Source organism: Pangasianodon hypophthalmus, chromosome 1 (genome assembly GCF_027358585.1).
Source record: "Pangasianodon hypophthalmus isolate fPanHyp1 chromosome 1, fPanHyp1.pri, whole genome shotgun sequence".
NCBI classification, from domain to species: domain Eukaryota; kingdom Metazoa; phylum Chordata; class Actinopteri; order Siluriformes; family Pangasiidae; genus Pangasianodon; species Pangasianodon hypophthalmus.
The window spans coordinates 3,891,939-3,904,382 of NC_069710.1; the positions used below are offsets into that span (position 1 = coordinate 3,891,939).

Consider the following 12,444-nt stretch of genomic DNA (forward strand, 5'->3'; position numbering starts at 1 on the left):
TGCTTCTGATCATTTCAGTCTTTCTCACATGGATGCTTTGGGGCGGGACCCAGTAGGCAGCAGCCGGCAGGCTGGCATCAAGCTTGATGGGGCATGCATTTCCTGAGAGTAGCTACAATGTGAAGCAGGCATTTGGACAGATTCAGTGGAATGACAGCAGCAGAGAGGAGCTGCTGATTCACCAGATCTGCATTTCAGAGTGTCAGTGTAGGAGCAGGACAAAGAACAGGGGAGCTGATGGGTGTTGTGAGTGAATGTGAACCTTGTTTCTGTGATCATAATGCAAACCCAAAAATAAAGAATAGCATTGCAGCATATCGGTGAGGCAGATTTATTTTTGTATTTTTGTTTTGTGGTTGTTTTGTCCCCTTCATGGATTGAGATCTGGTCTTGGTGATTGGGCTTATGTACTTTGGTGAACCTCAGGTCTATGTCACTAGGAGACTTGGTGCACAGATCTGAGGGGTGAGGTCAGAGCTTGATCTTAAAGACCCCTGTCAAAGGTACAGAAAAGCATACCCTGTCTAAGAGTTACTAGCACTCACCCCTGGAACTATGTCATGGGGAAGTGTCTGCACCAGGCTTGCACCTGGTGACCAGGCCACTCATACTAATTGCTAGGCTTGAAATGGTGAAGTGGAGCCATGTTGTGGGCTCTTGGACTTGGATACAAGAGCAGACAGATTTTGAGTATCATCCCCTTTTGCACTGCTAACTTGATGTCTTCTTTTAATTTATTAAGAATATTTAATGCAACTTTTACTTGCGACCCTAACAGATACAAACCTTGTTTTGGCTTTCTATTTTTGGCTAGGTTCAGTGAAGGTTAAGGTTAGGTTTAAGTATAGTTACAATATAAAGCCACCATAAAGAAGGTAGAGGGACTTGCATGGAGCAGAGACTGCACGGTTGTTTGTGAGTGGTCTGGGACAAGATTCAGAGGAAACAGATGGTGGGTCTGCGATGTTCATCGCCTAATCTCTCGATGTCTTTCTTTCTCGCTCTTGCTTTCTGCAGCTATAAGACCTTCCTGTCAGAGGATGCTGGTCCTGAGACTCTGGTGGCCATCGTGCATGCCAAAGACCCAGACGGGGACGGGGTGACATATGCCATCACTGGGGGAAATGAAGACAGTAACTTTGAGCTGGACAACCAGAAAGGTGGGTAGAGGAGGTCATGACCTCTTCACAAATACACACACAGTAGGGGATGGGATTTAGAAAGAAGTTTTAATAATAAGACAATAAATATCCCACAAGAGCATTAAAGGAAAATCCCAGTGTAATGATAGTGTTTATTGTTATTTGTCATGTCATATAGTATTCTGTAGCACAGTATTGGATCTCTCAGCCTCAGTGCTTTGGCAGATTTCACAATTTTGTATGGTTGTTTGTAAGGTGTTTATGTCCACCCACATTCTCTCACTATAAACCCAGGAATGCATTATGCATGTGCATCTTACACTCATTGTGAATTCTCACTGCAACCAACCAAGTGATATGGAGCTTGTGGGGAAGAATTGCTAGTCAGTCGCACAGGAGGTGTTATTTATCAGAATACGGTTTGCATTAGATGTGTCAAAGATAATGATCAGTGATGAAGGATGTGCAGAATGCAGCATTACCTGGAGTGGTAGATATTAAGAGGCAAATATTAATGGTACTGTTTTTCTACCTTTTTCTTGAAAACGATTTTACAAAAAGTAGTTAGTGGCTATCACAAGGGGAAAAATACAGTTATTTACAAGTCTTTGGTTGTTATTCTGCTTCTTCTGCATTAGCTATTAATGCAGCTAGCAAAAAGATTCAAACAATCTGCCCACAATTTGCCTCTAAAAGTACGGGCCCATGCAGGGAGATTCCCATTATTCAAAGTGTGTTTATTCAAACACAGAGATTCCTGTGTCAATGCTGTAAGAGATAAATGGACATGTTTACAACAGATGTATTGATGATTACATTTTTCTTGTACCTGTAATAAATGAGACATTTTTCTCTCCTCCTTTCTTTCATTCATATCTTGCTGGCTTTTATGGGGAATATAAATGTTCTTTGTGCTGCTTTCTGTCACGACCCCACACATTCAATTTGCTAGCAATGGCTCCCTGTTGTGCAGATAAGAGCTGTGTTTGTGTGAGTTTATTGTGTTCACCTTTATACGTTTCTCTATAATAAGTTATTGGCAGCTAGCTAGTGTCTCCATTAGATTGTAATGGGAGTGATTTTCGTCACAGGGAGCACCTTATTAGTATCGGGAAGCTTTTTATTTTTTACTTTGCAATAACTTGCTCTGTGCTTTGCATGTGTCAGGCATCATCAGGCTGCGCCGCAGTCCTCCTCCTAAACTGCGCGGGCTTCAGTACGTCCTCAATGTCACAGCAACCGATGACAATGCAGCGGGCGGCCCACTGCCCCTCAGTAGCTCAGCACAAGTCATCGTTGGCATTAATGATATTAACAACAACAAACCTGTCTTTGAAGAGGTGAGACACAAGACATCTCGATATTTCACTCACTTGGCAAACAATCTTACACACATTTCACATAAATTCTTATGAAATCATTAAAAAGAATAAAAGTAGTTTTTTAGTTGAGAAGAAATTTGAAGGACATCTGTAAAGAACAGAATTTTTTTTGCATAAATATTACATGATGTCATGCCATTCTTTCTTGTATTCTTTCTGGCATTACAAACAGCCATGAGATCAAATGTTTAAATAAAAAAAAGCAACATACAATTTATTCTCAGTTATATATTCTCAAATATATTACTTTTTGGTGTTTTGAGAAACCCTTTTTACTGTTGACCCATATTCACTACCTCAGAGCAGAGGATAGGAAAGGATCTGAGTGATGGATGAGAAGGTGTAAAAGAAAAAGAAGAAAGCCAGAGCAATAGAATGATTGAATGAGCTCCTACAATCTAGTGTGTCCATGAGTAAGAGTTAAAAAGAGGAGTCAAAATGATGGAGAAGTTGAGAAAAGAAGATAAATTGAAAGGGTACAAGTGGATGAAAGATGACTTTTTGGGAATTTGGGCACTGGAGAGATGAGGAGAAAGACAGCTGGCAGCAGGAGATCTGAGGGTTGTGGTGCTTGGCTGAACGGGCAGAGTCTCTGTAGTGTGTCGGGAGAGTAAGATCAGCCGAGAGCTGACCAAGCTTCCGCTCTGTTGCTGCTCTCCATGAATATTTCAGGGCAGAAATTAGCCCCCGGCACTGTGGATGCATATGAAAGAGGAGCACTAAGTGTGCCCAAGAGGCGACAATTGGCCCTTCTCCAGTCACGCTGCCTGTCTCTGCTCGCCTGACCAGGATTTGCCCACCACTGCTCATGCAGGTGGAGCATTCGAACCAGGCCACAGCATGGAAAATTTGCCTGCTTTGTGAAAAAGTGGCCCCACTGTTTCTATTTCTACTATACACACCAAACCCCTGCTTTGCAGTCAGGAGCTATCTCTGCTTCTAATTGCACAATAGATTACAGCTACAGACGATCAGTTAAAATGTTTTCCCTAGCTAAACTCCGTAATCCCCACTAAGCTCTTTGTGCCTTCTCTAAAGTGTGTGTGTGTGTGTGTGTGTGTATATGTGTGTGCGTATGCTTGTCTCTGTACTTGTGTGTTAAAAGACAGTGTAAACTGCTGAATGAGGCTGGGGCTAGTTCAGTGTTTTAGCCCTGCTATTGATCCAGTTAGTCGATTAATTGCCCCACATTGACACGGTCTCCCTAGTGGGTGTTGTATGGTAGAGTGGGTCATGAAAGCACAATGTGAGGAGGAGGAGGAGAAGTAAAGGGAGGCAAAGATGAAAGCAAAAGGAGGGGAAGAAGTGAAAAGTAAGTTCATTAATTAGCAATTCTGTTTGGCCAGTGTAAACACTTACATGTTCTTTCTCAGTGCCATAATTACAGCTTGAATGCTCTGGTGCCGGAGAACCAGCCACCGGGAACAGTGGTCCTGCGCGTGCAAGCTCACGATGCTGACACTGGGGTCAACGGACAGGTCAAGTATGGAATCATGCAGCGAGATGGAGCCTCACCGGGGTTCACCATTGATCCAGACACAGGTAGATCTGGCATCTGAAAAGTGTAAAGCTGGGTCCAAAAAGACACAATTCTAGCTACTATTCATTAGACATTTATTATTATTATTATTATTATTATTATTATTATTATTATTATTACCTAGACTGGTTTAATTTTCACTGTAGGATTATGGGTCACTGTTCAGGTGCTTTGTGAGAGCAGAAAATAAAAGACAAGTTTTTGTTGGAGAAGAACAGCTGAACTGTAACACACTCTATGTGTGCCACCAGTTTAAAACCGATCAAAACTTTGTTTCCCCCAGATTACAAAATGAATTGAATGTAATAAAACTCTCACAGATAAACCCCCTTAAAAGTATTACTTTTATCTTTTAGATCATCTAAATTAGTGCATTAATTATTAATTCATTTGAGGCTCAGCTTTGATTTTCCCATCTCCCATTTCCCATCCCAGCTGAATGTATTTCCAGTCTGGCTGAATAGTGTGTGTGCTGTGTGTGTTGTGGTGTGCAGGGGTGATCAGCACAGTGGTGAGTTTCGACCGGGAGAGGCAGAGAGAATACACACTGTCCGTCACAGCCACAGATCAGGCTGAGGAACCACTCATTGGCATCTGTCAGATCACTGTACTCATCGGGGACCAAAATGACAATGACCCCAAGTTCGAAAACAGCCGCTATCAGTGTAAGAGACAGCAATCACTATGTCTGTGTTATCTAATTACCACCACACACTGTTCTAGTTGCTGTTTTCTGAAGAGTCTGTCCCATATTCAGTTTCTGTTTGAAAATCCCTGTGATGTTGGTTTAATCACAAAGCTTGCCTACGGATTTAGTATAGTATTGTAGCCTGTCTTTAAGGGCTGTTTAGCTGCTTTTGTAATGCTAAGCAAAACTGATATTTACAGACTATATATTGTTTATACAGAAGAAAGCATGTACTCCTGACTATCTTTCATTAGATGCAGCTCAGTGAATAGAGAGGTGGTGATTATCTCTCCGCTCAGGCATTGACCTTTAAACATTCGTCCCTTTTACTTCACATCACAGGGACCTGACACATGTTCAAACCACAGGCTCCAGTCTACACAGAGTGCATTAGACCTGAATATTAAATCTGTAAAGCAATTTGAAAAAGGTGGGCCTGAGCAGCAACACTGCATCATCTTAAATCAATAGAACCCTTTAAAGTAACTGGGAATGAGAAGAAGAGTTTTTTTCGCTGCTCTTCTAACAGACTGGTGTTTGTTTATGATGTGCTCAAATATGTGTTTGATAAGTTTGATGTCAGAATTCCTTTTCATCATATTAAAAGCAGTGCTGGCTTATGGGAACTGGCTCATGAAGAATTTAACATGGAGGCTGAAATGTTTCTGGGGAACGCATTCATTTGCGCTGCAGTAAGGGTGTGACAGCAGCAGGCGTTCAGACAGATGGTGTTGTTGTTTACTGATACCTGTGCTCACATTAACCCTTCCTGTGCCAGACTTCTTGAGAGAGGACACCCCTGTGGGCACCAGCTTTCTGCGGGCAGCGGCCCGCGATGACGACCAGGGCACCAACGCAGCAATCACATACTCCTTAACTCATCAGACCCCTGCCTACTTCCGCATCAACCCAAGTACAGGATGGGTGTACGTCAATCACCCTATTTCACAGGTGCGTTGTGCAATTTACATCAATTTACAGTCCCCATAAAATAGCTTCTTAGCTGTATTTTGATTCCATATGTTGATGTATTTCTTTGTGAAACACGAAGGCAGAGTGGCATTGAATTATTGAGTTGCTTGACTGACGTTCACAACAGCGAAAAGTGTTCAAGATACATCACACCTCTAAATCGAATAAACCTTAGCGAGCTAGCTAAATATGGAAACCACTGATGAGATTAATGAGAGTTCTACCTTCTGCTCTTACTGATGAAGAAGCTCAAATGGTATGAAGATGGAATTGCATTCTCACTTAGCTTGAGGAAGCAACATATTCTCAGTTTGATATCCAGCACAGAGGCTGTTGCTCATTTCAATTTTTGTTTGCTCTGTCAGCATTTGCATATTAAACATGACACATTCCAGAAGAATACCTCAGCCATGTCTGTATATATAGATATACAAACGTGCCGGCAGAAGAAACAATTGCATTCTCTCATGCATAAATACATTCACAGGGAGCTGTTTCTGACTTTTCACCAATTTCCTCTAGACACAGTGCATGATGCTGTTTATTTATGAGCAGTTCTTTCCTCCTATCCTTCATTTGCTCAGTTTTTCTGTCTCTGCTCTGTTCTTTTTTATACTTTCTTTTGTTTCTCTTCTTTGTTACTGCTCTGTGCGCGCGCGCGTGTGCGTGTGTGTGTGTGTGTGTGCGCGCGTGTGTGGTGTGTTCTTGTTGTTTTGCTCGTCTAGAAAATATCATATCCCTGTGTTTCTCAGCCTAGCAGTGGCTAGTTCTGTCATTTCTGTGCAGGTTATATAAAACCTCAGGCTTCACTGTCTGACATTAAGAAGGATCTGTGGACACACACACACACACACACACACCGACAGAGAGACAGGCTGTACTCAGATGATGTTGACAGCACGATTTGGCCAGGCAAGCAGCAGCAGCAGCCATGATGAATTAGTTGCATTGTAGAGTGTCAGAGCAGGAGTGTGGATCATGGATTTTCTCCCCATTCGGCAGAGCTTTTTAAGAGACCCCAATCCCCGCTCTCACACACCCACACACATACCAATCACTGCTGACAATAAGACAGAGGCTGGGTGGGAGGGGAGTACCTCAGGTGAAGCATTACACGCAGTGAATTATTAATGCTGAGTTCACATCCAACACCTTTTTGCTTTTAACTTGTCTAGGTTTGAGCAGGGCTTGAGGAGTTGTTGGGAAGGTGATGAAAGGTTGAAGGCATTAAACCCCCTTCTCTATAATTTTGCCTGCTGATGCCTCCTACCTTCTTCTTGCCTTCTACAGTGATTATGTCAGTGCAGGTCTTTATGGATGTGTAGGTCTGGGCCATTTTTTCCATTAACTCAACCGAACTCCCCACATCACATTTGTCAGAATGGATCACTGCTGGAGAGCTAAGAGGTGTCACCTACATTTAGTTTACCTGCCTTCAAACAAACAACTTCTATTACTCTCTCTCTTTCTCTCTCTGTCTCTCTCCATCTCGCCCTGTCTCCCTCTCTCTGTTTCACATTTTCTTGCTACATGACCTGAAAAGAGGCAGTCTTTCAAAGTGTGTTAAGTGAAGTTTTACTGCTGACTCAACTTCAAAAGTGCTTCTCCATTATTAATCAAGCGGTAATTTGAATGAAATGATGTGGAATATGTAGTACAACTGTACTCCCCCTTTGTTTCACAAGGCCTCTGTCTTGAAAGTCAAATCAAGAGGTAAAATATAGATGGAGACAAGGCCTGTGCGCTACACACTGTACTTTTGAAGTTACGTTGTCGATGAATAATGCTGAGAATTTTTTCATTCTTTCTCTTACTGCCATTGTTATAATCTTTTAACAAAGCCCTAAAATCTACCACTAGTAAAAAAAAAGTAATCTAGCAGTGATGGAAAAAGCTTTCATCAAAAACCAGTTCCCCATCTTTAAAGAGACTGGGGCTTGCTTTAAATAAAGTCGAATCACAGTTTGGGTCTTAATTCCCTTTCTGTTCTTGTCTCATCAGACCTCACGGATCAGTCAACAAATCATTGCTACAGATGGAGGAAACCTCAGCAGCTCAGTGGACCTCACTGTCATCATCACCAACATGCACAACCAGCCACCTCAGTGGGAACAGGAAGAGTACTGGGTCACCATCCCTGAGAACACTGTCCGAGACACCAAGATAGTGGTGAGTTCCTCACAGTGTCGGGTGTTATATTCCCATCTCAGTGTTGGGTGTTATATTCCTGCTGCCAAACCTTCTTCTTCAGAAAAAAAAAATACATAAACTGTTTGGGGGAGGTATAAGACTTTGGGTTATCCATGTGGGATTATCTACAGCTACAGGAGGTGAGTCATATTGCAGAAAGATGAAGAAGCAGGAGGAACAGAGCAGGATTAGAGCATTAGGATCAATGTGGCAGGTCCGGAGGGCAAGAGGAGCCCTGGAATTGGCATTACATCACGTTAAAAAGTTAGTGGAAGAGAAAACAGCATTACTGGATCCACCCGATTTTGGGGCACAGAAAAAGTGTAGTGAATTCCACACACCCATTCAAACCCTCTGCAGATGTACAGTATTTTCAGTATGCCATTCCAAACCCAAGACCGTAATTTTAACTCAATGTCATGTGATTATTTCTTGCTTTTAATGATCTACTTTTAATGCATTTGAAATTTGAAACAAAGAAATTAATATTGCTTTAATGAAAAGCATTACATACTGCAGAAATATTCAGTCTCGGGATGCAAGTTGTAAATATTGCTTGTTTTTTAAGAATTTCTCACAGTACAGAGCTGTCATTTATGCAGCCTGTGTGCGGTGGCCTTTAGGGTAAAATATCTCAGGTGGACTAGTGGCTTTGTTTGTAGCTAATCCTTGTCACATCTCATCTTTTGTTTCATCTGCTGTTACAATCACCTCCACAGTCACAGACAAGCCTCATCTGTCTACCTAACTCAGAGGGCATGCTTGTCAGACTTTGTCTTTTAGTTTTTTTAAAAAAGGTAAAAACTCCAGTTGTCTGTGACCTCCCCCACCTTTAACACCCAAGTCAAATCATCAGTAACGATGGCCTGAAGGAGGATTCCCACCCCATCAGCAGCTTTTTCTAGCTTTAGCCACTCATTCATCAATTTTTTCCAAGCAGAAGTGCTCAGCTCTTTAAGTTGCCAAAGGATAAGAAAGTTGCTTAGGTGGAATGTTAGAGCTGAAGTGGCATTGCATGGATGATGCAATTGGACGTTGTGTTGAACTGGCCTACCAATTAAGGCTTACACTGCAAATGCTTTGCTGCTCATTTTTTGCTATCACTAAGCTAAATCTGCTATCAATTTAAACTTCCTGATTATACAAAGAAAACAAATAGTTTAGGAAATGGGATAGAGGATCACAGAGCTGGCATATTAAGACATTGAATATTCTCTTAATGCTCGAGACCATGCTAAGGAAGAACATTTAATTAATATATTCATTTCCTGACAGCACTCTCATCTCCTGGTGCTCTAGAGAGTCTTCTTAGCATGGATAATGAATCCTGGTCTAATCCATGCATCACACTCTCCATATTTTAATACTGATATTCCTCCCTCCTTCGTCCCTTTCTCCGTCCGTCGCACTCTTTCTCACAGTCTTTCCCTACTCCACCATCCTCTATCACCAAGTACCCAGGTAGATTGTTGTTTAAATTTAGCAGCACTAATCTGATGTGTTAATTACACCGTGCCGAACCATGGTTGCGGACGCTTAATCTCCATATCAATGAGGTTCTTACTCATGCTGTACACTTCTTTGTGTTCCCTGGATTTTAGTTCTGGTAAGATTTACAGACATACATAATTACACACATGAAAATATCTCTTTAATTATATTCGCATATGGAAACACACACAAATACACACAGACTACATTAACTACTTTTTCATGACTAAAATATTTTCCATATTAGATCTCCAGTAGGGCGTCTCTGATCAGCTTATTTGTACCTCAACCACTGTGTAATTACTAATTACTGTTAATGCCGAGCCTCTGACTTGTGACTGAAGGGTCATTACAGTATCCTACACACCAACCAACACAAAGAAAGGAGTCAATGAAACTCATTTGTTTTTTCAACTCTGACAGATTTTTAAATTCGCCTCTATTCCATTTTCATCATGAATTTTATCTGACTCTGGTGTATTTGTGTACCTGCAGTCCCTATCCCATGTGTGAACTTGTTAGTACAACATGACGCATCTACACAGTGCTCTTTTGCTGGGTTGGCTTTGTTTAGTATTACACATGAGCTGTAAATTATGTCTCTCAGTCTCTCAGAAACTGAAGTCCATTTTTAGGATTGTGGTCTTTGCAGTGTCAGTTTAACCACTCATAATTTTGCTGTGACATCCCCACTGACCAGAGATGTCCATTACTGAGCCTGTCTGGCTGGATTCAAATTATATGTCTTTAGTTGATTTCTTTTAAGTTTGTTTGTATTGTTAAGTTGGTATTATGGCTTCTGTATGACCACAGTTGTCATCTTTTCTTTGAAAAGAGGTGTACGGCAGAATGATGTGCCATTAACATGAGCACAGATGTCTTTTTCATGACTTTTAAGCATCTTTGAGCTTACAAACTATTCCTGAAACATTCAGAATGCTATAAATTCCAGACAAATCAGTCTATAGCTAATTCTGTGTAGGCAGGTCTACATATGCTAAAGCATGTCACGCTTCTGTAGATATGTGATGTCCTGTAATAGAATTAATTATATACTGTGTTTCTATATTTATATATTGTCTGCTATGATGCATGCACATACATAAAGCTGATGATATAACAGCGTACAACCGTACAGCCTCGCTGTCACACAAGCTCACGTTACTGTCTGTCTGGAGTTTCACATGTTCTCCCTGTGTCCTCCGGTTTCCTCTCACTTCCCAAAAACATGCCAGAAGGTAGACTGACTATGCTGAATTGCCTCTAGGTGTGCACCTGGTGCACATGGTGCCCTGAAATGGACTGACGTCCCACCCAGGGTTTATTCCTGCCTTACACCCAGTGTCCCTGGAGTACAGTCCCATATCCACCTCAACCCTTACCAAGATAAAGTCGTTCCTGCAGATGACTGAATACTAAACCTGTAGTTTAATTAATACCAGCAGTGTTTATTTTTAGAATTTGGGTATTTTTTTGGGTGTTTTTACCTGTGCACATACGGTATACATACTGTTCTCTATCACATTTATATGCCTGATGAACACCAAAGTTAAAATACTGTTAGTATTATTAAATCACTTAAAATCAAGTATAAATTAAAAAATAGTTAAAAACAACATAAAATTGAGTATATGAGTATTATCTTTCTGTCATTATCTCAGTATTGTATGTCTTTCTTGTGTTTGCATACTGCAGTCTGTTGTGAATGAATGCTGCATGTTTAAGGGCATTTGTCTTTCACCGTGAAATATGTGTTTAAGGTATGTTAGTGTGCAGATGTGGTAGCTACTATTAGCTCAAATACACTGAATGTGTGCTGACATTGGTGTCCACACTTATACTCTAGCTAATAGAGATGATACCTAAGGGTCACCTGTAGTGTCTGAGCTTCTCCATTCGTTGTGTGTTTACTTTCTCTCTTCTCTGTCTTCACCACTCTCCAGTTTCAGCTCTTATCTACTCATCTAACCAGTCTACTTGAACCACTGCAACAGAACATCTCTGTGCATTTTTCTCAAGATACCTTCTAATAGGTAGACTTCAAGATAACAGATTTTAATGGCTAGGCTCTGCAGATTAAAATTTTAGAACATGATTACTATGGATCAAGATTAGGCAACATGCTAAATTTACAGACATTAGTTCATCCTGAGAAGAGAATTCTGTTTTCATAGATAATCATGGTATTTTCTATAATGGAGTTAAGAAAATTAACTTCGAAAATTAGAAAATGTAGGAGATTAAAATGTTTATGTCCTGACCACTCTGTCATCTCTTCTCTCTAAACCCTCTTACACACATGTACATAGTCATGTTCTTGGTAATATGACTTGAACAACAAAGACTTCAGAGCAATTACAGACATTTTCTCCCCCCTCTACTTTATCCCTCTCTCTCCAAGTGCATGGTTTACTCCCTAGTGTTGAGAAACTACTGCAACTGACTGTTCAAATCTGTTCTGTGCATTGGGAGCCTTCATGGTAATTTATCTTTAGAAATCTAAATACAAATTAAGCTCGTTAAACAGTATAATGCATTCATTAGGTACACCAAGCTGCCTTGTTGTGCACCAAGTGCTCTTAGTCATCTCTCTTTCTTTCTTCCTCTGCCATCCATCAGTCTGTATATCTGTTTCCTTAACTAAAAATGTAAATAGCAGTCGGGTCATTGCAGAATCATCCCAAGGAATGACAATTAGTAAATTTTCAAATGCAGTAATTGCAACCTTGTGGAAATAATTAAGGGGCCTTGTTCTTGTACACGAAGGCCATAATGGGGATGTCATTCTCATCAAGCCCCAGTGCTGCTCACTAATAAACTCAGGGGGGGGATTAATCAGGTATAGATTCACAGGTCAGCCAAGATTGTATTTTAATAAAACATAATCAAAATTTGTGATTTACCTAATGCATACTTGCATGAATGTTTCGGTGCTAAGGACAAAAGAATGAACACAATATTTTTTTGGTGGGAGGATCAGGTAAGAGAGGTGAGGAAAAGACCTCCAGTGATGTGTAAGAGCTTTCCAGTCTTCCAGTG

At 40.9% G+C, this 12,444-nt stretch overlaps 1 protein-coding gene across 2 annotated transcripts in view; it reads left to right on the plus strand.

Annotated features, from left to right (window-relative positions):
- si:dkey-22o22.2 (neural-cadherin) overlaps nucleotides 1-12,444 on the plus strand; it is a 108,049-nt gene that overhangs the window by 62,914 nt on the left and 32,691 nt on the right. For both annotated transcript variants that reach the window (XM_026914300.3, XM_053237468.1), the window contains exons 7-12: nucleotides 1,018-1,160; nucleotides 2,310-2,482; nucleotides 3,898-4,066; nucleotides 4,559-4,729; nucleotides 5,531-5,703; nucleotides 7,726-7,893. In XM_026914300.3, the coding sequence (XP_026770101.3) occupies nucleotides 1,018-1,160; nucleotides 2,310-2,482; nucleotides 3,898-4,066; nucleotides 4,559-4,729; nucleotides 5,531-5,703; nucleotides 7,726-7,893 (997 nt within the window). The remainder of the gene's footprint in view (nucleotides 1-1,017; nucleotides 1,161-2,309; nucleotides 2,483-3,897; nucleotides 4,067-4,558; nucleotides 4,730-5,530; nucleotides 5,704-7,725; nucleotides 7,894-12,444) is intronic.